The sequence below is a fragment of the Haemorhous mexicanus genome, chromosome 27 (assembly GCF_027477595.1).
Source record: "Haemorhous mexicanus isolate bHaeMex1 chromosome 27, bHaeMex1.pri, whole genome shotgun sequence".
Classification (NCBI taxonomy): domain Eukaryota; kingdom Metazoa; phylum Chordata; class Aves; order Passeriformes; family Fringillidae; genus Haemorhous; species Haemorhous mexicanus.
This window is the reverse complement of record NC_082367.1, coordinates 5,006,389-5,031,994: the sequence shown is the minus strand read 5'-3', so window position 1 is coordinate 5,031,994 and position 25,606 is coordinate 5,006,389. Positions and strand designations below refer to the sequence as shown.

At 50.5% G+C, this 25,606-nt stretch overlaps 2 protein-coding genes across 4 annotated transcripts in view; both read right to left on the bottom strand.

Moving 5' to 3' along the window:
• Positions 1-1,116: 1,116 nt before the first annotated feature.
• TMEM39B (transmembrane protein 39B) lies at positions 1,117-18,144 on the bottom strand. Of its 2 annotated transcripts, XM_059868943.1 has the most exons (10): positions 18,075-18,144; positions 15,243-15,312; positions 7,823-8,007; positions 5,366-5,585; positions 5,014-5,097; positions 4,305-4,459; positions 3,192-3,528; positions 2,640-2,827; positions 1,710-1,830; positions 1,117-1,516 (listed from the first exon to the last, which is right to left on the bottom strand). In XM_059868943.1, exons 3-10 carry the CDS (start codon positions 7,948-7,950, stop codon positions 1,280-1,282), a joined length of 1,470 nt encoding a protein of 489 aa, XP_059724926.1. In that variant the 5' UTR covers positions 7,951-8,007; positions 15,243-15,312; positions 18,075-18,144; the 3' UTR covers positions 1,117-1,279. The 2 variants fall into 2 exon arrangements, with proteins under 2 accessions (XP_059724926.1, XP_059724925.1); XM_059868942.1 differs by lacking the exons at positions 15,243-15,312; positions 18,075-18,144 and adding an exon at positions 9,916-10,027.
• The window catches only part of KHDRBS1 (KH RNA binding domain containing, signal transduction associated 1), a 34,577-nt gene continuing 21,540 nt past the window's right edge, over positions 12,570-25,606 (bottom strand). Inside the window, exons 7-11 of one of the 2 annotated variants that reach the window (XR_009489564.1) lie at positions 24,134-24,201; positions 21,712-21,770; positions 18,075-18,270; positions 15,243-15,312; positions 12,570-13,314 (exon numbers count right to left, since the gene is read on the bottom strand). Coding sequence is in view for 1 of the 2 variants with exons in the window: in XM_059868944.1 (XP_059724927.1) it covers positions 18,173-18,270; positions 21,712-21,770; positions 24,134-24,201 (225 nt within the window). In the remaining variant the exon portion in view is untranslated. Of the gene's footprint in view, positions 13,315-15,242; positions 15,313-16,845; positions 18,271-21,711; positions 21,771-24,133; positions 24,202-25,606 lie in introns of those variants that run through there. The other variant, XM_059868944.1, reaches the window with a different exon arrangement.

Below are 25,606 nucleotides of genomic sequence, written 5' to 3'. Positions count from 1 at the left end.
CCCCGCCGTCCCTCGGGGCTCTGCCGGGCACCCGAACCCCGTTTTCCCTCCCCGGCGCCACGGACGATGCTGCTACCGGTCCCGTCTTGTCCTGGTCCTGATCCCGCTCCCGGTTCTGCTCCCGGTTCCCCCGGAGCCGCTCCGGTGCTTGATCTCCGCTTTCAGCGACAACAATTCCCCCGGCGGGGTCGGGGCTGAATCGGGAGCGGAGTCGGAAGCGGGACCGGGACCAGAATCAGGATCGGGTTGGGAATCGGGACCGGGACCTGGATGGGGACGGGGATCAGAGTCAGGATCGGGACCGGGATCAGGATCGGGACCGGGATCGGGACCGGGATCAGGACCGGGAGCGGGAGCGCGCGCCTGGCGCCCCCTGGCGGCCGCGTGGCCCCGCCGGAACAAAGGCCGGACCCGGGACCCCCCCCGAGCCCGCCGGGACCCCTTGAGGACCCCCGGGAACCCTTCTGGGACCCCCGGAACCCCTTCTAGGACCCCCCGGGACCCTCCCGCGGGCAGGGAGAGCCCGGAGCTCCCGCAGCGGCCGCACGGGCGGTGCTCCCGGCAGCGGGGACGGTCCCCGGGCCGGGGCTCTCGGGGATGCGCTGCGTCCCTTCCTCCTCCCCCTCCTCCTCTTCCTCCTTCCTCCCTCCTCCTCCTCCTCCCCCGATCCTGACGGGCCGGTTGGGCAGGAGGAGCCTGGGGAGAACACCCGAGCCGCGGGTAAGGAGCAAAGGGGGGCGGCTGGGGCACCCCCAAACCCCCTCAGCTCCCGCCGTGTCCCCACGGCCACACGGGACCCCCCAAAGCAGGGAGCTGCAGCAGCTGGGGCTCAGCAATTTGAAAATCCACATTTTAGAGAAAAAACATCACCTTTCCCTACACAGAGCATGGGGAGGGGGCACAGGAGCTCCTGGGGACCCCCAAAAGGATGGGATGAGGGCTCACCCACCCCAAAGGAACCCAGCTGGGAGCTTTAATACACCTGTAACTCTCACCTTCCTCCTCCCTCTCCACCCCTGTCTAACCTCAGCACCATTAAAAAAAACCCCTCCTCACACCCAAACAGCAGCAAACCTTTTGGTGGAGGTGGATCCAAACAACAAACACCCAAACAACTTGTTGGGAGTAAAAAAATATGTTTTTTTTTTTCCTTTTAATTACATCAGTTATCAAAGAAAACGACAACAAAAAAAAAGCAGTGGTAACAAAAATACAAAGCTCTGAGGGTTTCTCGTTTTTGTTTGTTCTGTAATAGGCTGAGAGCATCAGTGCAATTGTTTTAATTTAACTTCTGCTCTGAGTCCCTGCTGGCAGCATAGGAGTAGGCTTTGCCCAGCACCAGGCGGTCCCGCAGCAGCTTGAAGAAGGCGTAGTAATTGCTGAAGAGGATCAGAGCCAGGGAGATCGTCTGGTGCCACTTCTCTGAGGAAATCAGCGAGTAGAGCTGGTAGAAGATGACAGCTCCTTCCAGCAGGATCAGGATGTTGAGGATTCGCAGTGGTTTGCTGAAAAAGAACTGTGGGAGAGCAGGGTGAGGCACCGGGCAGGAGGTGAGGATTCCTCTGCCTCGTGGCACAGGGCTGAGATGCTGCCTGTACCCCACCCTGGGCACTGAACCCCCTCAGCTCCATCAGCCTGAGGTGCCCAGGCCACCAGGAGCAGGATCCTGCAGAGGTATCCCTGCTCCCAGGAGGGAGAGGGGAGCTTACGTGGAATCGGAAGTGCGAGACGTCCGAGGGCACGGCCACGTTGTAGTGGCCCACGGCCTTGTAGACGTTCTTGCTGTGCTTCACCAGCACCCCCTGAGGCCACATGCACTCCTCAGTCCACCTGCAGGGGACAAGAGATGCCTCAATCCCACCTGCAGGGACCAAGAGATCCTTAATGCCACCTGCAGGGACCAAGAGATCCTTAATGCCACCTGCAGGGACCAAGAGATCCTTAATGCCACCTGCAGGGGACAAGAGATCCTTAATGCCACCTGCAGGGGACAAGAGATTCCTTAATGCCACCTGCAGGGGACAAGAGATTCTTTGATCCCACCTGCAGGGGACAAGAGATCCTTAATGCCACCTGCAGGGTACAAGAGATCCTTAATCCCACCTGCAGGGGACAAGAGATCCTTAATGCCATCTGCAGGGGACAAGAGATTCTTTAGTCCCACCTGCAGGGGACAAGAGATCCTTAATGCCACCTGCAGGGGACAAGAGATCCTTAATCCCACCTGCAGGGGACAAGAGATTCTTTAGTCCCACCTGCAGGGACCAAGAGATCCTTAATCCCACCTGCAGGGGACAAGAGATTCTTTGATCCCACCTGCAGGGGACAAGAGGTGCCTTCATCCCACCTGCATGGGGCACTGGGCTCTGCTGCCTCCCCAGCAGCAGTGAGGGGTATGGGAATTGTGCTCCCAGTTTGGAATTGTCACCGTGGCAGTGACAAACTGCAGGTAGCTGTGGCCAGGAGCAGCAGGCACCTTGCCAAAAATCTCAGCTCTGCTTGGCAGGGACGGCGCCCAGAGCGTTTGTGCTGCTGGATGTGTCAGCCAACAACTCTGCTCTCACTTCTCTCTGGTTTACCTCAAGGCTGAGCTCCCCACCCACCCAGCAAAAGGAAAACTCCAGGAGAGAATTCCTTACTGGTGCTGCAGCACGTTGGAGCAGAGGGCTGGATCCACCTTCTGCCAGCAGCCCAGGTGTGCTGCAGCTTTGTGGAGCAGGTCACAGTAGCGTGCAGGGAGCAGGTACTGCATGAGGATCACCGAGGTGCTGATGGAAACCAGCAGGAAGAGCTCACAGGACCAGCGTTTGTCGTAGTACTGAGTGTTCTGGGGGGGACAGCAAGGTGGGACAGTGTTTGGACACTGTGGGACACGTTTGGGCAGCCTCACCTGCCCAAGGCATCACCACACAAAGAACTCTGGCAGGCAGGTAAAACATGGGCTGCATGGAGCTGTTGATCCTGCCTGGAAAGGAAGAGCTCACGTGGGATGGGGGATGGAGAATTCCTACAAAATATTTGTGCCAACATCACCACCAAAACCAGGGAGGCAGCTCCTGATGCTCCCCGTGCTCAGCTGATGGAGCACCAGCCCCTGGGGGCACAGGGACAGCCTCACCCCATTCACCACCAGACATTCACCACGAGGAAGGACTGTCCTCCCACGGTGTCACCTCCCAGCCAGGCCTCACCTTGACAAACCACACAGGCACGAAGGCCACGTAGTAGGCACTGAGCATGGAGCTCACCAGCACCTCCTTCATGCGCCAGTTGAAGTCCATCTTCAGGAACTCCACCTCGTTGCGGATCAGGTCCGGGGACAGGCAGCAGGCGTGGCTGGGCATGGCCTCCATGCCGTACATCTGCCTCGTGTGCTGCTTCCAGGTCTCCTTGAGCACTGTCAGGTAGTCCCTGCCCCGGGCTGTCACCTCCCCCGTGTCCCTGGGGCCAATGTTGGCCACCTGGGCGAAGAGCCCGGCCTTCCGAAAGTCACAGTTCAGCTGGAGGAAGGGGATGTACATCCCAAACCTGGAAAGGCACAGAGCTCAGGAGCTGCCCCCCATCCCACTGGGACCAGCACCCCCAATTCCCCTGTGGGGCTCTGAGCTGGATGAGTTCAAGGTTTGGAGCAACCTGGGAGAGTGGAAGGTGTCCCTGCACTACTGAATGATCCCAAACCTGTCTGGGATTCCGTGATTAAAAAGGGAAACTCCCAAAAAGAGCTCCGAGATCAATCACAGGCAGCAAATCTGTGGATCTTTCCCCTTGCAGCAAATCCCTGTGGATCTTTCCCCTTGCAGCAAATCTCTGTGGATCTTTCCCCCTTGCAGCAAATCTCTGTGGATCTTTCCCCTTACAGAAAATCTCTGTAGATCTTTCCTCCTGCATCTACCAGGGAGGAGGGAACTATTTCCACTCCAAACATTTCCTTTTGACAGGTAACAAAACCCAGGAGCTGTTTGAATCCCTCCACCTGGCAGAGGAGCCCAGGAACAAAGGGAAAACAAAGCCCTGAGTTTTGTGAGCGCCATGGGAAAAGCACACAACCCTTTTCAGCAGCAGTAATGAGTAATAATTAATGCTGACATCAAGCTGAAAGAGGACTCGATGTCCCAGATGTGTCCTGTCCTGCCACCACGGAATGTGACACAGCAGGAGGGAGAGGTGCAGGATAAACTCTGTGTCCACGAGCAGGGACACCTTCCACAAGGCCAGGCTGCTCCCAGCTCAGAGCCCCACGGGGCTGCAGGGAGCCTCCCCCTGGATTTTGGGAGGATGCCCCACCCTGAGGCAGGGATACTCACGGGTAGCAGAGGAAGAGGAGGTTGAGGAAGGAGTAGGTCCTGAAGAGGTGGATGATGGAGCGACACAGACTCCAGCCCGTGCCCGTGAGCACGGCGAAGCGAGTGACCACCAGGAAGATGGAGCGTGGCAGGGAGACTTTGCCACTCTGGGAGGCCTGTGGGACACAGGGGAGAGCTGGGCACACCTGGGCACTCCCTCTCCTTAAAGGTAGAACCACAGCTAAGAAGGAAATGGCAGTGCCCAGCTGACACCGGGACAGGGAGGGTGTCTGTGGAATCTGGGCTCTCCAAAACCTCTGGAATCTGGGCTTCATTGCTCAGGGAGGGAGGAGAGATTCCAGGTAAGGTCTGGTAGTCACCAGTGCCCAGCACACTCTGCTGGCACTGCTCCCCAAGGGATGCTTCCACAGTGAGCATCCCTGGCTCTTCCCTGGGGAAAGCTGGAGTGATGGAGAGAGCAGGAAAAGAGGCAAAAGGGAGGAGGGACTCAGAGCCACTACAGCCTGGCTGAGACAGAAAGTCAGAGTCAGAGAAGGACACAGACCCAGCAGGTCTGGGGAGCTCAGCTCTGCTACTCCCACTGGAAACCTCGCCTGGCATTCTGACTTGGGAACACCACAGAGGTTTTTAGGGAAGGATGGAGGGGTTTGGAATGGCAAAAGGGACCCAGAGCTTTACAAATCTCCTGGAAGGAGAGCTCTGACTTTACCTCCTTGACGACAGCGCCGATGAGGCGCCGTGCCAGGACGATGGTTGTCACCGTCAGCACGTTGAAGTCAATGAGGTGAAAGTTCTGAGGGGACAAAACCAAAATTACTCCATTTCCATCAGCACCAGGAACCCACATTCAACACACAAAAGTCCCAAATTATTCTCTTTGGAGAATCTCTCTTCCAAAAGAATGCCAAGCAGGCAGCCAGATCCCAAAATGTGGGAAACAGGGAGTGGAAGGAGCAACCCTGAGAGGTCAGATGAAGTTTTCATCCAACATTATCTCTAAAACTTTACATTTAGTGACCCAAGAGACAGCCTGGGAGCTCCAGCTGCCCTTTGGTGCTTACCAGGGAGGTGTGAGAAGGAGGGTGGGAGGGTGGGTACCACCACACTGTCTTGTAGATGTTGATGTAGTGGACGAAGAGGGCGACGAGGTGGCAGAAGAAGAGCTGCAGCTCGAACAGGACGCTCCTCTCCACGGGCAGCTCGGGGATCTTGCAGTGCCGCAGGGGGACGACTGTCTGAGCTGCCAGAGGGGGGCTGGACAGGCCTGTCCCTGAGCCACTCCTGCCAGGGGGAGCCAAGAGCCAGGGCTGAGCAGGGGAATGTCCTCCAGCTCCCCCCACAGCTCTGAGATTGATGGGGAAACTCGAGTTACCAGTGGCTGGCACAAACCCAAATTCTCAGGCAGATGTGAGCAGGGGTTTGCCCACACAAAGGAATATTTGGACCCAGGACATTTGTATTAAATCCCCAGTGTTGATCAGACCCAGGGTTGAACAGGGGCATGTCCTCCAGCTCCGCCCCACAGCTCTGAGATTGATGGGGAAACTTGAGTCATCAGTGGCTGGCACAAATCACAAATCTCAGGCAGATATAAGAGGGATTTGCCCACACAAAACAATATTTGGACTCAGGACATTTGATATTAAATCCCCTGTGTTGTTCAGACCCAGGGTTGTGTTGTGCTACTCGGTGGCTCTCTTAATTAATTAGAAGCTTTCAGAGCTCAAGTTGGTGTTTACATATCTAAGAGTGCTTGAACATGAAAGGCAGAGCAATTACACACAAGCCCTTGTTCATTCTTCACCTTCTGTTCACCTGAGGAGGAAAAACGAGTTTAGCCAGAGGAGCCTCCTCCTGTGTGAGCAGGCACAGGATCCCAGACTGATCCTCTGGATCAAAGGGAATTAATATCTCTCAGATTGAGCTGCAATCTCTAAATAAAAACAGGCAAAGGAATCTGGGTGTGGGCCTCAAAGGAACGGCAGAGCACAAAGTGTCCCTGAAATCCCCAAATTAAATTGTGGATCCAGGGGGATGCAGGGGGATCAGGCCATGGTTTAAAACAGCAGATGGAGAACCTAAAATAAGGCCATGAGTGAGGGGAAACCTGAGCTGTCTCCCTGAAATGCCCAGATTCCCAAACTCATGGTGATTCCGATCCTCAGGACTGATAAACCATGGAATCACAGAATGCTCTGGCCTGCAAGGGACATCAAGGATCATCCAGGGCATGGGCAGGGACATCCTTCCCCATCCCAGGTGGCTCCAGCCAGGTCAGAGAATGGGATCAGCTTTAACATCAAGGAATTGGATGAGTTTTATGGCTGGGGAATGGGAGAAATTTTAAGGTCAGAGAACGGGAAGAGCTTTAAGAGTGAGGAATGGGACGAGCATTGAGATCAGGGAATGGGATGAGATTTAAGGTCAGAGAACAGGACGAGCTTTAAGGTCAGGGAATGGGACAAGTTTTAAAATCAAGGAATGGGATGAGTTTTAAGGTCACAGAACAGGATGAGTTTTAAGATAAAGGAAGAGGATGAGCTTTAAGGGCTGGGGAATGGGATGAGCTTTAAGGTCAGGGAATGGGGATGAGCTTTAGGGTTGGGGAATGGGATGAGCTTTAACATCAAGGAATTGGATGAGTTTTATGGCTGGGGAATGGGATAAATTTTAAGGTCAGAGAACGGGACGAGCCTTAGGATGAAGGAATGGGATGAGCTTTAAAATCAGGGAATGGGACAAGCTTTAAGCTCAAGGAACAGAATGAGCTTTAAAATCAGGGAAGGGGATGAGCCTTAAAATGAAGGAATGGGATGAGCTTTAAAATCAGGGAATGGGACGAGCTTTAAGGTTGGGAAATGGGACGAGCTTTAAGCTCAAGGAATGGGACGAGCTTTATGGTCAGAGAATGGGACGAGCTTTAAACTCAAGGAATGGGACGAGCTTTAATGTTGGGAAATGGGACAAGCTTTAAGCTCAAGGTACTGGATGATCTTTATGGTTGGGAAATGTGACGAGCTTTAAACTCAAGGAATGGGACGAGCTTTAAGGTTGGGAAATGGGACGAGCTTTAAGCTCAAGCAACGGGATGAGCTTTATGGTCAGAGAATGGGACGAGCTTTAAGGTCAGGGAATGGGACGAGCTTTAAGGCTGGGAAATAGGACGAGCTTTAAGCTCAAGGAACTGGATGAGCTTTAAGGCTGGGAAATGGAACGAGCTTTAAAATCAGAGAATGGGATGAGCTTTAAGGTTGGGAAATGGAACGAGCTTTAAGGCTGGGAAATGGGACGAGCTTTAAGGCTGGGAAATGGGATGAGCTTTAAGCTCAAGCAATGGGATGAGCTTTATGCTCAAGGAATGGGACGAGCTTTAATGTTGGGAAATGGGACAAGCTTTAAGGCTGGGAAATGGGACAAGCTTTAAGGTCAGCGAAGAGGACGAGCTCTAACAGCAAGGACGGTGAGGAGCTGCAGCCCCAGCCCCAGCCCCAGCCCAGCAGGTGCCCGCCGAGCCGTACCTGGTGCGGGAGCGCACGCCGGTGACCGAGGAGCCCGAGGAGTGGCCGGCAGCCCCGGCGGCCCCGGGCTCGCACAGCGGGTTCCGGCAGTAGGAGCTCCTGTTGGGACCCCGGCGTCCCCCGGCCATGCCCAGCAGAGTGGGGGGTCCTGGCTGCTCACTGCGGGCTGGGCTCAGCCCTCACCACTGCAGGGACACAGGGAGAGGGGTTCATTAGCAGGGATTCGTTAGCATTTCTTATGGAGGCTCGCCGACACCACCCCGGCAATCCCAATTTCTCCAAATTCAATTTTTGGAGATCGTCGCTCCAGGATAATCCCAATTTCTCCAGCTATTTTTTCCCTGTCTCCCACATTTCTCCAGATCAACCACAGGGAGCTCCAGCCTTGCTGAGGTGCTGGGAATTTATCACTGAGCTCATGGGGATTCATCACGTTACAAGGAATTTCATCTGCATCCCTGTGGTGGAATCATCAGGGTGTTTGGTCATCCCTGTTTTCCATATTAATGAGCATGTATTAGTTAGCATTTCTTATGGAGCATTCCAGGCCTCACTATCACCAGGATAATCCCAATTTCTCCAAATTCAAATTTTGGAGGTCATTGCTTCAGGATAATCCATTTTTCTCCAAATTTTATTTTTGGAGCTCGTGGCTCCAGGATAATCCCAATTTCTCCACCTATTTTTTCCCTGTCTTCCACATATCTCCAGCTCAAGGCTGCAACCTCAGGGAGCTCCAGCCTTGCTGAGGTGCTGGGAGTTCATCATCTTACAAGGAATTCCATCTGCATCCCTGTGGTGTCATCCCTGTTTTCCAGACTTAAGAGATGCTCAACAACTGGCCCCAAAAATTCTGAATTTTGGGATATTTTGGTATGATTTTGTGTTGGAACTGAAGGTTACAGCTTTTTAAAATTGTTATTTTATTTTTGGCTCTTTAAGATGGGAAGAAACAGCACATTTTTGGGGTATTTGTTGTTTTATGTTTTGATGGCACTGAGGTCAATGGGGTCAGCCCAAATTCAGCTTTTCCAGTGCTTGCTTGCCACACACAAAACTCATCCCAAGCCTTTTCAAACTTCCTCTGGATCCTGTTAACCTCAGGAGAATCCACCCCAGGGCTAAAAATCCCCATTTCCAAGTGAAATCTGAGCTGTGAGGGAAACTCAGGCGCATTCCTTCTCCTGGTGGATCATTTCCAGCTTTGGAATTTGCATCTGGAGCCACAAAATGCATGCTGGAGGTTTAGAAACCGATCTCAAGGGAGTTTTAAAGCTGATGCTGAGCTCGGGAGTTCTCCAAAATCCCCGTCCTGGAGCTGGATCTGGAGGGAGCTGCTGGGATGGTTTTGGAGCTCTGGGAGCTCTGAGGAGGCTCTGGAGGAGCAGTGGAAGCTGTGAGGGCACAGACCGGGGGGAATTTGGGGTCCAGAGAGGTGCAGGAAGGAGCCACGAGGAAACTGGAAATATGTGGGGGTTGTAAAGGGAAATTTGGGGGTAAAATTTGGGGTCTGGGGGAGCAGCAGGGGCTGTGCAAGGGAAATGTGGGAACACGGGTGCGGCTGCAGGAGAACACTGGGGAACCCAGGAGCTCTGGGAGAGAAATGTGGGGGCACTGGTGAGGCTGCAGGAGAACATTGGGGGCCACAGGAGCTCTGGGGGAGCTGTGAGGGAGAAATCTGGGGGCTCTGAGGAGAACACAGGGAGCTCTGAGGGAGAAATCTGGGGGCACAGGTGGGGCTGCACAAAAGCTGAGAGGGCCCCGGGCTCTCTGAGGGCGCAGCGGGACCCTCGGCGGCTCTGAAAACCCCACCGGGCTACTCAGGACCCGCCCGGGAGCTCCACGGAAGGCTCCGGGAGGGCTCCGTGAGCGCTCCCCGAACCCGCGGGGCTCTGAGGGGCTCGGGGGCTCCGGGCGAGGCCGCGGCGCGGGAGCCGCCCCCCTCCCCGCGGCAGGGCGGGGCGAACCGCGGGGCTCTCCCGCGCCCCGCCCGCCGCCCGGACCGCTCCCCGCCGGCTGCCGGGCGGGTTCCCCCCCGCCCGTTCCGCCCGTTCCCCCCCGGCCGCGCTACACCCGGGCCCGGCCCCCCTCACCCATCGCCGGCCGCCGCTCCGCCTGCGCCGGGCACAATATGGCGGGCGGGGCGCGACGGCGGCCGGCGTGGGACAAGCTGCTGCGGGGCGCGAACGCGCACGGAGCCACGCCCCTTCGTGTGTGGCCACGCCCAGGCGGCCACACCCAGCGCGGTGTCACCTCCCGGTGTCACCTCCCGGTGTCACCGCTGGGAACGGCGGCAATCGCAGCCGCCAGCTGTCCCGGCAGCCGGTTATGGCAGGGAATGAGTAATCCCTGGCACCTGCGCGGCTCCAGGCGCCTCCGCGCTGCGATGCTCCTGGAGGGGTTTCAGCGTCTCCGCAGATTTTGGGGTTTTTTTCCCCAATTATTTGCTGGGATTTGTGGGGGTTGAGGCTTCAGCACAGATGGTTTCACAAAGCTGAGAGCCAACCCTGCCTAGGCTGGAGGAAAAAGCGGCCTTGGAATGAGTGGATTTGCAGAGAGACAAAATTTGCTGTTTTTTTGGTATTTTTTTGGTATTTTTTGTGGCTGCCCAGGGAGGTTTGGAGTGCTCAGCCCTGGATGTGTCCAAGGAATAACTGGTCACAGAGCTCGGAGGGCTTTTCCAACTTAAATTGATTCTGGGACTGTGCAAAAGCATCAAAAATCAGGAGTGGCCAGACACCTGATGTTTAAGAGAATCCTCTAAAAGTACCAGGACATCCCCAAAAACCCAGTCAGTCCAAAAAATGCATCTGGAACGTGATGGATGAAACTTTTTTGGTCCAAAATCGGTGGTAAAATTCCAAATTTGGCGGTAAAATGAACACCTCCATCAGGAAACAGTTTATATTTCAGTTTTCCAACAGGCAGCTGGAGATCCAGGGGAGTTCCCAGGATCCAAGGGAGGCTCTGGTGTTCTCCAACACTCCCAAAAAAAACCTGGCAGATTCCCATTTTCCACTCACAGTTTGAACTGATCCTCTGGAATTGGCTCCGTCTTGGCAAGAGGAGCAAAAGGAGCGTGGAAAAACATTCCCAGGGAAACATATGGAGGGCTCAGCTGAGCTGTGCTCACACCAGGGAGATTCCTGAGGGGAAAAATGAGGGAAAAACATCTCCATGCCAGCTGGGAGCCCCCCAGCCTGCAGGAATTCCTCCCCCTCCCCACCCACGGCTCATCCGAGGTGCTGGAGGGCGATCCATGGAGGAGAAATTCCTGGATCTGTGAGGAAGAAACTCCTGGATCCATGAGGGAGAAATTCCCTGATCCATGGAGGAGAAATATCCTTAATCATGGAGGAGAATTTCCGTGATCCACGAGGGAGGAATTCCCTGATCCATGGAGGAATTCCCTGATCCATGGAGGAGAATTTCCCTGATCAATGAGAGAGGAATTCCCTGATCCATGAGGGAGAAACACCCTGATCCATGAGGGAGAAATATCCTTAATCATGGAGGAGAATTTCCCTGATCCATGAGGGAGAAACTCCCTTATCCATGAAGGAAAAATTCCCTGATCCATGAGGGAGGAATTCCCTGATCCACAAGGGAGAAATTTCCTGATCCATGAGGGAGAAAGTCCCGGATCCATGGAGGAAAAATTCCTCGATCCATGGAGGAAAAATTCCCTGATCCATGAGGGAGAAATTTCCTAATCCATGAGGGAGAAATTCCCTGATCTATGGAGGAATTCTCTGACCTATGAAGGAGAAATTCCCTGATCCACAGAGAAGAAACTCCCTGATCCATAAAGGAGGAATTCCCTGATCCATGGAGGAATTCCTGGATCCATGGAGGAAAAATCCCCGATCCATGGAGGAATTCCCCTGATCCATGAGGGAGGAATTCCCTGATCCATGAGGGAGAAACTCCCTGATCCATGGAGGAATTCCCTGATCCATGAGGGAGGAATTCCCTGATCCATGAGGGAGAAACTCCCTGATCCATGAAGGAAAAATTCCCTGATCCATGGAGGAATTCCCTGATCTACAGTGGAGAAATTCCCTGATCCATGAGGGAGAAATATCCTTACTCATGGAGGAGAATTTCCCTGATCCATGGAGGACAATTTCCCTGATCCATGAGGGAGAAACTCCCTGATCCATGGAGGAATTCCCTGATCCATGAAGGAAAATCCCTGATCCATGGAGGAATTCCCTGATCTACAGTGGAGAAATTCCCTGATCCATGAAGGAAAAATATCCTTAATCATGGAGGAGAATTTCCCGGATCCATTCAGGAGGAATTCCCTGAGGAATTTTCCTCCCCAAAAGCTCCAGCTGGAGCATTCCCTGCTCTCCTCCTCCTCCTCCAGGGTCTCTCCAGGCTGCTGGAATCCCCCTGATCCCAGATTTTCTTCGGGAGAGCAGCAGGAGGGGTTAAGGAGGTAAAAATGCACATTTTTTCCCTGGCTCTGCTCGTGGCAGATGCTCTCATCTGGAATTCAGATTTGTTCAGATCTGGCCAGGGAATCCAGCTGTGCTCTCCAACTCTGCTGATCCAAGCTGGAATTTGGGAGGTCAAAGATCAATCCCCTGTGCTTTCAGTGAGGCTGGGAGATAAAAAACCCCAGAAAAGCTGTGAAATTCCCATTCCTGGAGGGCTGGGGTAGTGGGAGGTGGCTGGAGCAGCTTTAGGGTCCCTCCCAGCCCGGAGCATTCCCTGAATCCACGATTCCATCCAACGAAGCTCGGAGGCACTGGCTTTATTGAAATACTCAAACAGAAAATGGAAAGCAGGGGAAAGGGAAGGGCAGGGGATGAGGCTCCTTCCAGGAAAAGGAAGGGACACCTCTGGAATTCCAGCTGGAGCGTTTTCCTCGGGTTCACTCCCCACTAAGGACAAAATCCAGGTTTGGGCCAGCTCAGAGCAAGGCCAGGCTGGGTTTTACACCCCAGGGAGGAGCTGCTCCCACCCAGGGAAAATATCACTGTGGTATTTTCTCAAAAATCCCTTCAGCAGGATTTTCCTCCTGAGAAGCCTCAGAAAAGAAATGTAAACAATAATTCACTTTTTCCTTGGAATGTGGTCCGGGGGTTGCTTATCAACAAGTGCACCTTTGATTGGTTTAATGTGAATTGTTTTTAATTAATTATCAATCCCAGTCCAGCTCAGACTGAGCCTGTCACAGGATTTTATTATTCTTGTCTAACCTTCTGACATCTCCTTTCTCTTCATTTAGTGCAGTTTTAGTATATAATTTCTTTTAATATAATATAGTAATAAATCAGCCTTCTGAGAGCTTGGAGTGAAATTCTCATTTCTCACCTCACAACCATCACAACAGCCTGGGAAGATGGGAATGCTGAGACATGGAGCAGGAGGGTGTTCCCAGCCTGACAAAACCAGGATTTGGTTGGGAAACACTTCCAGAGATGTGAACAGAGCCAAGAACGACGGGAGATTTTCTCCAGGCTGGGGTCTTGCCCAAAATCCTACAAATAACAAGATGTGGATGGGAAAACAGGGAGAGGAAAAGATCCCTGGCATTGGGAGGAGAATTCCAGCAGGAAAGGGAAGGAGCTCCAGGTACCTGAGGTGACTCAGACTGCCAGGAATCTCCATCCCTCCCAAATCCCTGCCTCACCCCGGAATGTTTGGCTCATTCTGAAGCTGAGGGGTTATTTTGGGATCTCAAACCAGCTCTGGCAGCCTCCAGGGCTAAATCCTGCCTGGAAAAGTGCTGGGAGAGGGAGGGAAGGAGGGAGGGAGCTGTCTGCTCCAAGGAATGTTTGCAAAACACTCCCGGCACATGCAGTTATTCCAACATTTTCACATTTCCATCCTCTCCCATCAGCACCCCACTCAGAGCCAGGCACGAGCTGGGTTATTCCACAGGCAGCATCCCAAGATCCACTGGGGAATAAATTGCTTGCTAAGAGATGATCTCTAGCAAACCTTTTCCACTTGATCTAAAAGCTGGGCTTATTAGGAGAGAAATGGGACAGATTGGTGCTTTGCCATCCAAAATTGATGCTCCAGTTCTGCTGGAGATGAAGATGGATTTGATAACCACAGATCCAGGGCTGTTCTCATTGCCCTGCTGGCAGGAGGGAAATTCAATTTCCAAGTGCAGGAATTCAGGGTGAACTCCCTGCTGCAGCATTCCCAAATTGGCTCTGCCCTGCTCCTGATGCTCCTGAGGTAAAGGGGAGCTTTAAAATCCCCTACAAAATTCAGATTTATCCTTTTATGTCCCCTGCCCAGCCTGGATCTGGGCTTCTCCAGCATTTCAAGGTGTATTCCTTGGGGGTTTTTATTATGGAGCTCAGATTTCCAGGGGCAGCATTTTGGAATCTCACAGGAAAGGGATGGATGAAGGAATTGTGTCCTTGCTCACCCCCCCAAGCACTCCCAGCCATCCAAAAGAGATTTTTTAGGGAAATTCAATTTCCAAGTGCAGGAATTCAGGGTGAACTCCCTGCTGCAGCATTCCCAAATTGGCTCTGCCCTGCTCCTGATGCTCCTGAGGTAAAGGGGAGCTTTAAAATCCCCTATAAAATTCAGATTTATCCTTTTATGGCCCCTGCCCAGCTGGGATTTGGGCTTTTCCAGCATTTCAAGGTGGATTTTTATTTGTGGAGCTCAGAATTCCAGGGGCAGCATTTTGGAATCCCATAAGGAAGGGGGAATGAAGGAATTTTGTCCTTGCTGATGTGATCCCCCCAAGCACTCCCAGCCATCCAAAAGAGATTTTTTAGGGAATCATCTCCTCTGCTCCATCCCTGAAAATGTTCCAGGCCAATGTGGGACAGGGGAAGGAATCCCTGCCCATGGGAATGGGGTGAGATTAATCTAAAACAAGCAAAGAACCATCAAATGCTTTTCAAATTCAGATTTCTGGCTCAAAACTGCTTCCAGCAACTTCCAGGGGGTAAAAACCAAATTTTTTTGGTCTTTTTCGTATTTTTTAAAGCTCAATGAGCTCGAAAATTTTTTGTTTTGTCACTAGAATTACCAAAAAACCCACAATTTTTAGGGTTTTAAACCCCAAAAATCACAGTGGGAGATTCCCTGGCAGGATTCCATAAAAACCAATCCCAGCAGCCACATCCCATTCCAGAAGTGGAAGGGGTGGGAAAGTGGCAAGGAAAGATCAGCAGCCTGGAATTTTCCTGGGATTTTCCTGGAACCTTCCAGACCCTCCTTGTGATTCCATGAAAAACCTTAATCCCAAAATCCCTTCAAATTCCCCCAAGAAACTCAGCTCAGGAGCCTCCTCCACACTGTGACCTTCCCCTTTTGTTTGTTTTTTGGTGTGGATCCAAGGAAAAAATTGGAATTTAGCAGCTCAGATGGTGCCACCCCCACGTTGGGAACTCGACAAGGGGTTGTAAAAAACCCCCCAAAAATCAAAACTCACCCAGCTGGTGCTGGCCCTGCTCTTCCTCCTCCTCCTCCTCCTCACTCTGTTGAGTCACAGCCCCAAATTCCTGCAAATCAAAGGAAAAAAAAATTGTGAGGATCCTCATAAAGAGATCCAAAAAAAATTTAAAAATAAAAAATAAAAAAGGAAAAAGAAAGAGATTCCTGCATGCAATTACACATGAAAGGAAAACATGCAACTTCAGCTGAGCTAAGGACAGTTCACAGGAAACAGCAATACTGGGGGGGCTAAAATTGACATTTTCAAACAACTGAGCACAATTTGGGTTTGGTTTTTTTCCCTTTTTGTTTTGGCAGTAGCAGGACTAGCTTGGATTCATGTTCATTTTTACATTTTTTCTCCTTAAAAAAAAAAATCCAGGATATTTAAAGATCCCTTTTGGGCCACATTCCATCCCAGTGCATCTGCCAAAGGGCACAGTCATTAAAAGTTATTGCTAATTTATGCCACGTGGGTTGGTTTAAATGTTTATATTTAAAATATTTTTCTTTTTTTTGGGTTTGTTTTTTTTTTTTTCCCCTTTTACATTAAATTCCCATCTGAAGGGTCGGCTGGGTCACAGGTTTATGGAAAAGAGAAATGTGCTGTATTAAAATCAGACATTTATTTTACCTTTTGGGCTTTGCGGTGCCTGTTTTACTCATCCTGAATTCTCCTGCTGATAATTTTCCTTTAAAAGGAGGGGCATAGGCTGAGCTTTTCATCACATTATGCCCTGAAAGCTGACTCCAAACCAGTGTTGAAAATTCAGTTATTTGCAACTTTAAGAACAATCTACAAATACAATTTTTGTGTGGTTTTTTTTAAAAATTATTTTTAAATATTCCCCTCGGTTCATGCGCTGCAGATTTTGGTTTGTTTGGTTTTTTTTGTGGTTTTTTTTTTTTTTCCCTAAAATTTTATTTTTCACCCCCGAGCAGTTTAATCCCTTAAAATTCCAAATTCCCATCTGCTGGATGGGAAATAACAAACCACGAAGCATTGATTTTTATAAAAAATAGAAATATATGAAATATATTATATTAAATATCTCTACATCCACACCCTCTCAGAAAGGATTTAAGGAGCAGCTGCAGCACCGTCCACCAACAAAATAAATTCATTTTTAAAGTGTTTTTTTCCAAGGAAAAGCATCATCTTAGCCAAGGGGGGGTTCCAGAAAGCAACTTCCTTGGAATTCTCAGCATTCCTACTTGAACCAGCCTCTGGAATATTCTCTGAGGCCACCTGAAATCTGAATCACCAAGCAAAGAACCATCCAAAATTGCTTCTCAAATTCAGATTTCTGGCTCAAAACTGCTTTCAGCAACTTCCAGGGGGTGAAAAACAAATTTTTTTTTTGTCTTTTTCGTATTTTTAAAAATAAATTTAAAAAAAATGTTGTTTTGTCACGAGAATTACCAAAAAACCACCATTTTTTTAGAAATGCCTCCACGTTTTTAAATAAATCATCATCATAAAAATAAGAATAAAAATAAAAAAAAAAAAAGACAAATTAAGTTTAGCATGGATTTAAAGTTGGTTGAAAAAAAAAAATAAATAGAAATAAACCTCCAAAAACAAATGACAATTCATCACATTTACTTGGATTAAAAAAGGACTAAACTTTATTGACAGATTGAGACAGACATTTTGACACGTTTTGAGCTACCTAGTTAGGCAGGCTTTACACAAAATCAGCATTTTCCTCTTCCAGAACAGAGTGTAACAAATCCAATTTAGGACTTTATTTTATGTACAAAGTGAAATTTGGGATCGGTTTTTGTCTGGTTTTGTGGTTTTTTATCATTTTGGTTTTTTTTTTTACAGCTGCAGTGTCCCTTTTTATGCAAAGCTGGTGCTGAGATACACTTGAACAAGTGGCTGGGACTGCTTGAAATTGAGATTATTTTTAGGGGTGAGGTTGAAATTTTCATCAGATTTTCTGCCCCAAAGGGCTACAAAAAATCAGAATTTTACAGGCCTACCCATGGAATATTCTTTCTGTCAAACACTGGCCAATCAAAGCCAAAATTTTGGTTTTTTTCCCTTAAAAATTGTTAATTTAGAATGAAACTAAAAGTCCTTTCCACTGGAAAAAGATTCCCAAGCATATCTCAACACTGCAGGGGGGGCTAGATTTCAAAATCCACATGAGAAAAGTCAATTTTTTACCAACCTAATTTTTCCTTTTAAGTCAATCCTCTTTAGAAAATGCTATTTAATTTGTTTGGAGGATCCTTTGGGTTAAAATTTAAACTTCAAGATTCACCAGCAATCTCCTTTTAAAGGTTTGGCATCTGAAGTTATTTTTTGGTTGTTTTTTTTTTTTAAATGGTGGCAGCCACTACTGTTACATTATGATTTTAATTCTTAAAAAAATAACCCTGAATTTTGAAATGTAGCCTACTTTGGGATTCTGCAACTACAACCTTTATGGGTTCCTTTAAAACAAACTTTAAAAGTTTTAACAAAACCTTAATTTCAGAACTAAGCAAAGCATGTCACTTTTGGAAACTAACATTTTTTTAACTCGCTTTTTAGGGGGTTTTTTTCTGTCTTTTTTTTCCTTAAAAAAGGTACAGTTTGTTTTGTTTTGTTTTTGTTTTTTTTTACCTAAAATGACAAAGAAAAAAATCTACACACCGAAGAAGAACAAAAATAAAAATAATAAAAATTAAAAGGTTGGTTGTTTTTTTTTTTGTCCCCCTTCTAAAATCTATTTAAATTTATCTCAAGAAATCCACTACATACAGAAGCCAAAAATGCAGGGTGAGGATGGAGTGGGAGGAAAAAAAGGGCCAGGAAGAAAAACAGGGAGACAATTACTTGTCTGCTGTGGGTAAAGCAACAGGAATCCTGGGAGATACAAGAACCAGAAACAAGAGTTTGCTCCTAAATTGGGGTTTTTGCCCCATTTTTGGGGGTCAGTAGCGGCCATAGGGGTGCTCTCTGTAGCCCCCCTTGACTGGCCGGGCTGGGGGGGCCTTCAGGGAGGGCCGGGTTCCATTCCAGTCATCTTGGCCTGTGGGGAGAAGGAGAGAAAAGGTCAGGGCTGGGTGGAGGGATGGGGCTGGGAATGGGCTGGGAGATGGAGAAGGGATGGGGGAGAATGGCTGTCTAAAAGAGCTCCTCAAAGAGCTCCTCAAACAGGTCCTGATCTCCCCAAAAACAGGTCCTGATCCCCCAAAAACAGCTCCTCAAAGAGCTCACCAAAACAGGTCCTGATCCCCCAAAAACAGGTCCTGATCCCCCAAAACAGCTCCTCAAAACAGCTCCTGATCCACAAAACAGCTCCTCAAAACAGCTCACTAAAACAGGTCCTGATCCACAAAAGAGCTCCTCAAAAAGCTCACCAAAACAGGTCCTGATCCCCAAAACCAGCTTCTGATCCCCCAAAACAGCTCCTCAAAACAGGTCCTGATCCCCCAAAAACAGCTCCTCAAAGAGCTCACCAAAATAGGTCCTGATCCCCCCAAAACAGCTCCTCAAACAGGTCCTGATCTCCCCCAAAACAGCTCCTCAAAACAGGTCCTGATCCCCCAAAAACAGCTCCTCAAAACAGGTCCTGATCCCCCAAAAACAGCTCCTCAAAACAGGTCCTGATCCCCCAAAACAGCTCCTCAAACAGCTCACCAAAACAGGTCCTGATCCCCCAAAAACAGCTCCTCAAAACAGGTCCTGATCCCCCCAAAATAGCTCCTCAAACAGCTCACCAAAACAGCTCCTCAAAACAGCTCCTGATCCCCCCAAACAGCTCCTGATCTCCCCCAAACAGCTCCTGATCCCCCAAACAGCTCCTGATCCCCCAAAACAGCTCCTGATGCCCCAAAACAGCTCCTGATGCCCCAAAACCAGATCCTGATGCCCCAAAACACCTTCTGATTCCCCAAAACAGCTCCTGATCCCCCAAACAGCTCCAGCAGAAGCCCTGAGGAGCAGGCAGCCTCCAGCTGCCAGTGCTGCACCAGGACACAGCAGAGCCAGCCCTCCTGGGCCATAGCAGGGGGGCAGGGGTGACCTTCAAGGCCCCTTTTCATCCCAAACCACTCCAGAATTCCATGAAAAAAAATCAGAGTTTGCCCGTGACACCCACCCCCCTGTGAGCTGTCCCTCCCCAGACACCAAACCCTTCCCACACTCCCTCCAACCATCCCCAGCCCAGTTTGGAGATTTATGGCCAGTTCTGCTCTCAGGGAAGCAGAGAGCAGCGGGAATGGCTGAGGATAAACAGATGGGATGGGCTGAGCCAGGTGTCCAAGGGGCACCCTGGGCTCTGCCAGAGCAGGAGGCACAAAAGGCTCTTTGTGCTCGGGGGTGACACGGGCTCAGCAAAGCCAGGGGACAGCCAGCAGCTCCTGGAGCAGCTGGATGGGAACATCTGGCAGGAGCCTGGGCTTGGGGTTAAACCTGGAGTAGGGAATGCCTCAATCCACCCGGGTTTGGGGTTAAACCTGGAGTAGGGAATGCCTCAATCCACCTGGGTTTGGGGTTAAACCTGGAGCAGGGAATGCCTCAATACTCCTGGGTTTGGGATTACACCTGGAGCAGGGAATGCCTCAATGCTCCTGGGTTTGGGGTTAAACCTGGAGCAGGGAATGCCTCAATCCACCTGGGTTTGGGGTTAAACCTGGAGAAGGGAATGCCTCAATCCACCTGGGTTTGGGGTTAAACCTGGAGTAGGGAATGCCTCAGGGCTCCTGGGTTTAAACCTGGAATAGGGAATGCCTCAATCTACCTGGATTTGGGGTTAAACCTGGAGTAGGGAATGCCTCAATGCTCCTGGGTTTGGGGTTAAACCTGGAGAAGGGAACACCCTGAGGCTCCTGGGTTTGGGGTTAAACTTGGAGTAGGAAATGCTTCAATGCTCCTGGATTTAAACCTGGAGTAGGGAATGCCTCCAATCCACCTGGGTTTGGGGTTAAACCTGGAGCAGAAAATGTCTCAGGGCTCCTGGGTTTGGGGTTAAACCTGGAGTAGGGAATGCCTCAATGCTCCTGGATTTGGGGTTAAACCTGGAGCAGGGAATGCTTCAATGCTCCTGGATTTAAACCTGGAGCAGGAATGCCTCAATCCTCCTGGATTTGAATTTGAACCTGGAGCAGGAATACTCTGAGGCTCCTGGGTTTAAACCTGGAGTGGGGAATGCCTCAATGCTCCTGGGTTTGGGGTTAAACCTGGAGCAGGGAAGGTCCTGAGGCTCCTGGGTTTGGATTCAAACCTGGAGCAGGGAACACCCTGAGGCTCCTGAATTTAAACCTGGAGTAGGGAATGCCTCAGTCCACCTGGATCTGGAATTAAGCCTGGAGTAGGGAACACCCTGAGGCTCCTGGGTTTGGGCTTAAACCTGGAGCAGGGTGAGCAGGAGACAACAACTCTGCCTCCCTAATCCTGCCAGGGCATGAATTCCCAGCTCCCAGGGATCTCCAGCTGGTCAGGAATGTCACCTGCACTCCCTCAGCTGTGGAAGGGACTCTTCCAGCCACATGGAATTCCACACCTTTAAGAAGAGCTTTGGGAATTTGGGATGTCACCTGGTCTGGAAAATTCCTCGGGGTTCCCTCCCAATTTCCCTGTGTGAGGAGCAGGAAAGGCCTTGGATGTGTCCGAGCAAAACTGCTGGGGATGCTCAGCACAAACCCAGAGTCAGTCCCAGGGCAGCTCTGGGGAGGGGAATGAACTCTGGCCCAGCCCAGCTCTGGGGACAGGGGACAATGGCTCCTTCTCACTGCCACAGCCAGATGCCATTCCAAGGCTGGACATGGGAACTGCCTTCAAACACAAACGCAGCCCCAGCTGAGGGCAGCAGGAGGCAGGGAGGGACCTTTGGAATGTCTTCCCAAGGGAGCAGGGCATGAATCCCTTGGTTTATTTTGCTTTTCCTGGTGAACTTTATCCCAGCCCATTCATTCCCTCACTTTTACCCTCCCAATTCTCTCCCTGCCCCACGAGTGGGGGGGTGGTTGCCCTTTGGGGTTAAATCACAACATTTTGGCTCAGCCCGGCCCAAGTTGGGAGTTGTACATAACTGAGATTAGCTAAGCTTTGCCTACTGAGTCAAACTGGCTCCTCATGACATTTACATCCAATTTTGGAGCAGATCTACAGCCCAGAGTCAGGCTCAGGGTTTGTGAGGATAAAGGAAGCAGATGGAACCATAGAAAACCCAGCCCATGAAAACCAGACTGCAGCACAAGTGCTGTGGGTGGAAATCCAGACCTCCTGAAATATTCTAAAGCTACAAGGAAATTTAAACATTTCCAGAGATAAAAAATGGATTTTTTTAAAAGCATCACCTTTGAGAAAATCAAGATTGAGAAGACCCTAAACCCACAGAGAGGCTGCTCAGACCTAAATAAAAACACCACAAGGTTCTCCTCAGTTTTTTATCCAGACATTGGAAAACTGCAAAATTGACCACAAGCAATTCCCAACCCCTTCCTTATCCCAGAATTCCCAGACATACCATAAGCTTCATAGGTTTCCTGTGCCTCCCCATGTCCATAATCATAATATTCTGTATCCCTGCAAAAGCAACCAGGTGGTTACACACAGGAAAATCCCATTCCCACAGTGCCACAAAAATCCAGGAAAAGAGAAGGAGCTCCGAGTCCTGGATTCCAGCAGAACTCTGCAGCTCCATTGGCTTCAGATGGGATTAAAAAAAGGGAAAAGAGGGGGAAAAAAGGGAAAAAAGGCCATGCAGGATCCCTTTGGGAAGAGGGAATCCCACTCACCCTTGGCCCTGGCTGTAGCAGCTCAGGAATGCTTTCACTGGCTTCAATAAGGATTTAAAAAAAAGGGAAAAGAGGGGGGAAAAGAGGGAGGAAAAGAGGAAGGAAAAGGGGGGAAAAAGGGGGGGAAAAGGGGGAAAAAAAAAGGGGAAAAAAAAGGGGAAAAAAATGGGAAAAAAAAGGGGAAAAAAAGGGGGAAAAAAAGGGGAAAAAAAAGGGGAAAAAAAAGGGGAAAAAAAAGGGGAAAAAAAGGGGAAAAAAAGGGGAAAAAAAGGGGAAAAAAAAGGGGAAAAAAAAGGGGAAAAAAAGGGGGAAAAAAGGGGGAAAAAAGGGGAAAAAAAGGGGGAAAAAAAGGGGAAAAAAAGGGGAAAAAAGGGGAAAAAAAAGGGGAAAAAAAAGGGGAAAAAAAGGGGAAAAAAAAGGGGGGGAAAAGGGGGGAAAAAAGGGGGGAAAAAGGGGGGAAAAAGGGGGGGAAAAAGGGGGGGAAAAAGGGGGGAAAAAAGGGGGGAAAAAGGGGGGAAAAAGAGGGGAAAAAAGGGGGGGAAAAGGGGGGGAAAAAGGCCATGCAGGATTGCTTTGGGAAGAGGGAATCCCATTCACCCTTGGCCCTGGCTGTAGCAGCTCAGGAATGTTTCTATTGGCTTCAAATAGGATTTAAAAAAAAAGGGGAAAAAGGGGGGAAAAGGGGAAAAAAGGGGGGAAAAAGTGTGTGGGGGGGAAAGTGGGGGGGAAAAAGGGGGGAAAAGGGAGGGAAAAGGGGGGGAAAAAGGGGGGGAAAAAGGGGGAAAAAGGCCATGCAGGATTGCTTTGGGAAGAGGGAATCCCACTCACCCTTGGTCCTGGCTGTAGCAGCTCAGGAATGTTTTCATTGGCTTCAAATGGGATAAAAAGAGGGGAAAGAAGGGGGGAAAAGGGAAAAAAGGGGGAAAAAGGGGAAAAAAAGCCATGTAGGATCCCTTTGGGAAGGGGGAATCCCACTCACCCTTGGCCCTGGCTGTAGCAGCTCAGGAATGTTTCTACTGGCTTCAAATAGGATTTAAAAAAAAGGGAAAAAGGGGGAAAAAGGGGAAAAAAAGAGGGAAAAAGGGGGGGGGAAGGGGGGAAAAAGGGGGGGAAAAGGGGGGGAAAAGGCCATGCAGGATTGCTTTGGGAAGAGGGAATCCCATTCACCCGTGGTCCTGGCTGTAGCAGCTCAGGAATGTTTCTATTGGCTTCAAATAGGATTTAAAAAAAAGGGGAAAAAGGGGGGAAAAGGGAAAAAAGGGGGAAAAAGGGGAAAAAAAGCCATGTAGGATCCCTTTAGGAAGGGGGAATCCAACTCACCCTTGGCCCTGGCTGTAGCAGCTCAGGAATGTTTCTACTGGCTTCAAATAGGATTTAAAAAAAAAGGAAAAAAGGGGGAAAAAGGGGGAAAAAGGGGGGAAAAGGCCATGCAGGATTGCTCTGGGAAGAGGGAATCCCACTCACCCTTGGCCCTGGCTGTAGCAGCTCAGGAATGTTTCTATTGGCTTCAAATAGGATTTTAAAAAAAAGGGAAAAAAGGGGGAAAAAGGGGAAAAAAAGAGGGAAAAAGGGGGGGGGGGGAAGGGGGGAAAAAGGGGGGGGAAAGGGGGGAAAAGGGGGGGAAAAGGGGGGGAAAAGGGGGGGAAAAGGCCATGCAGGATTGCTTTGGGAAGAGGGAATCCCATTCACCCGTGGTCCTGGCTGTAGCAGCTCAGGAATGTTTTCATTGGCTTCAAATGGGATAAAAAGAGGGGAAAGAAGGGGGGAAAAGGGAAAAAAGGGGGAAAAAGGGGAAAAAAACCCCATGTAGGATCCCTTTGGGAAGGGGGAATCCAACTCACCCTTGGCCCTGGCTGTAGCAGCTCAGGAATGTTTCTATTGGCTTCAAATAGGATTTAAAAAAAAAGGAAAAAAGGGGGAAAAAGGGGGAAAAAGGGGGGAAAAAGGGGGGAAAAGGCCATGCAGGATTGCTTTGGGAAGAGGGAATCCCACTCACCCTTGGCCCTGGCTGTAGCAGCTCAGGAATGTTTCTATTGGCTTCAAATAGGATTTAAAAAAAAAGGAAAAAAGGGGGAAAAAGGGGGAAAAAGGGGGGAAAAAGGGGGGAAAAGGCCATGCAGGATTGCTTTGGGAAGAGGGAATCCCACTCACCCTTGGCCCTGGCTGTAGTAGCCCTCGTAGCCCTCGTAGCTCTGCTCTGCGTACGTGTCATCGTAGCCCTGGGAGGATGGGGACAAAAAAAGTGTCACAAAAGGACCAAAAAGGAATCAAAGGAACCAAATCCAACCCCCAGCAGGTTCCAGAGGAGCCTGGAAATCCTGGCCTGCCATGCTCATATTTAGGAACCCATCCACCCATTCCTTCTCCAGGGGTAAATCCCTGTGCCAGGAGAGCTGGGATTGTTATCAGGGAATGGTTCCTTCTCCAGAGGGTGCTGGGCACTGGACAGGCTCATCAGAGCTCCAGGACAATGCTCCCAGGGATGCACAGGCTGGGATTTTGGGGTGCCTGATCCCAGGGGATCCCTCCTGCCTCAGGATATTCCATAATTCCGTAATTCTGTGCCATCCAAACACACATTTACAACCCCCAACCTCTGAACTTTTCAGTGAAAAAAAACCAAAAACATTTTGCTGAGAAGAGAAACCAATTTTTCAGGTGTATCAGTCTTTGTGATGATCCCAGAACCATCCCAAAGGCTCCTGGTGATCCCAGCACCATCCCAATGGTCCCTGGTGATCCCAGCACCATCCCAATGGTCCCTGGTGATCCCAGATCCATCCCAAAGGCTCCTGGTGATCCCTGCACCATCCCAAAGGCTCCTGGTGATCCCTGCACCATCCCAAAGGCTCCTGGTGATCCCAGCACCATCCCAAAGGCTCCTGGTGATCCCTGCACCATCCCAATGGTCCCTGGTGATCCCTGAACCATCCCAATGGTCCCTGGTGATCCCAGATCCATCCCAAAGGCTCCTGGTGATCCCAGATCCATCCCAAAGGCTCCTGGTGATCCCTGAACCATCCCAAAGGCTCCTGGTGATCCCTGCACCATCCCAAAGGCTCCTGGTGATCCCTGCACCATCCCAAAGGCTCCTGGTGATCCCAGATCCATCCCAAAGGCTCCTGGTGATCCCTGCACCATCCCAATGGTCCCTGGTGATCCCAGCACCATCCCAAAGGCTCCTGGTGATCCCTGCACCATCCCAAAGGCTCCTGGTGATCCCTGCACCATCCCAAAGGCTCCTGGTGATCCCAGATCCATCCCAAAGGCTCCTGGTGATCCCAGCACCATCCCAAAGGCTCCTGGTGATCCCAGCACCATCCCAAAGGCTCCTGGTGATCCCAGCACCATCCCAAAGGCTCCTGGTGATCCCTGCACCATCCCAAAGGCTCCTGGTGATCCCAGATCCATCCCAAAGGCTCCTGGTGATCCCTGCACCATCCCAAAGGCTCCTGGTGATCCCAGATCCATCCCAAAGGCTCCTGGTGATCCCTGCACCATCCCAAAGGCTCCTGGTGATCCCAGCACCATCCCAAAGGCTCCTGGTGATCCCAGCACCATCCCAAAGGCTCCTGGTGATCCCTGCACCATCCCAAAGGCTCCTGGTGATCCCTGCACCATCCC

Coding starts and splice junctions, on each gene's coding strand:
- TMEM39B (XM_059868943.1), bottom strand. CDS start 7,950: ATGGCCGGGGGACGCCGGGGTCCCAACAGGAGCTCCTACTGCCGGAAC. Junction 5,098..5,365: donor CTCCTTCTCACACCTCCCTG/GTAAGCACCAAA, acceptor TTGTCCCCTCAG/AACTTTCACCTCATTGACTT. Junction 1,517..1,709: donor TCTCGCACTTCCGATTCCAC/GTAAGCTCCCCT, acceptor GCTCTCCCACAG/TTCTTTTTCAGCAAACCACT.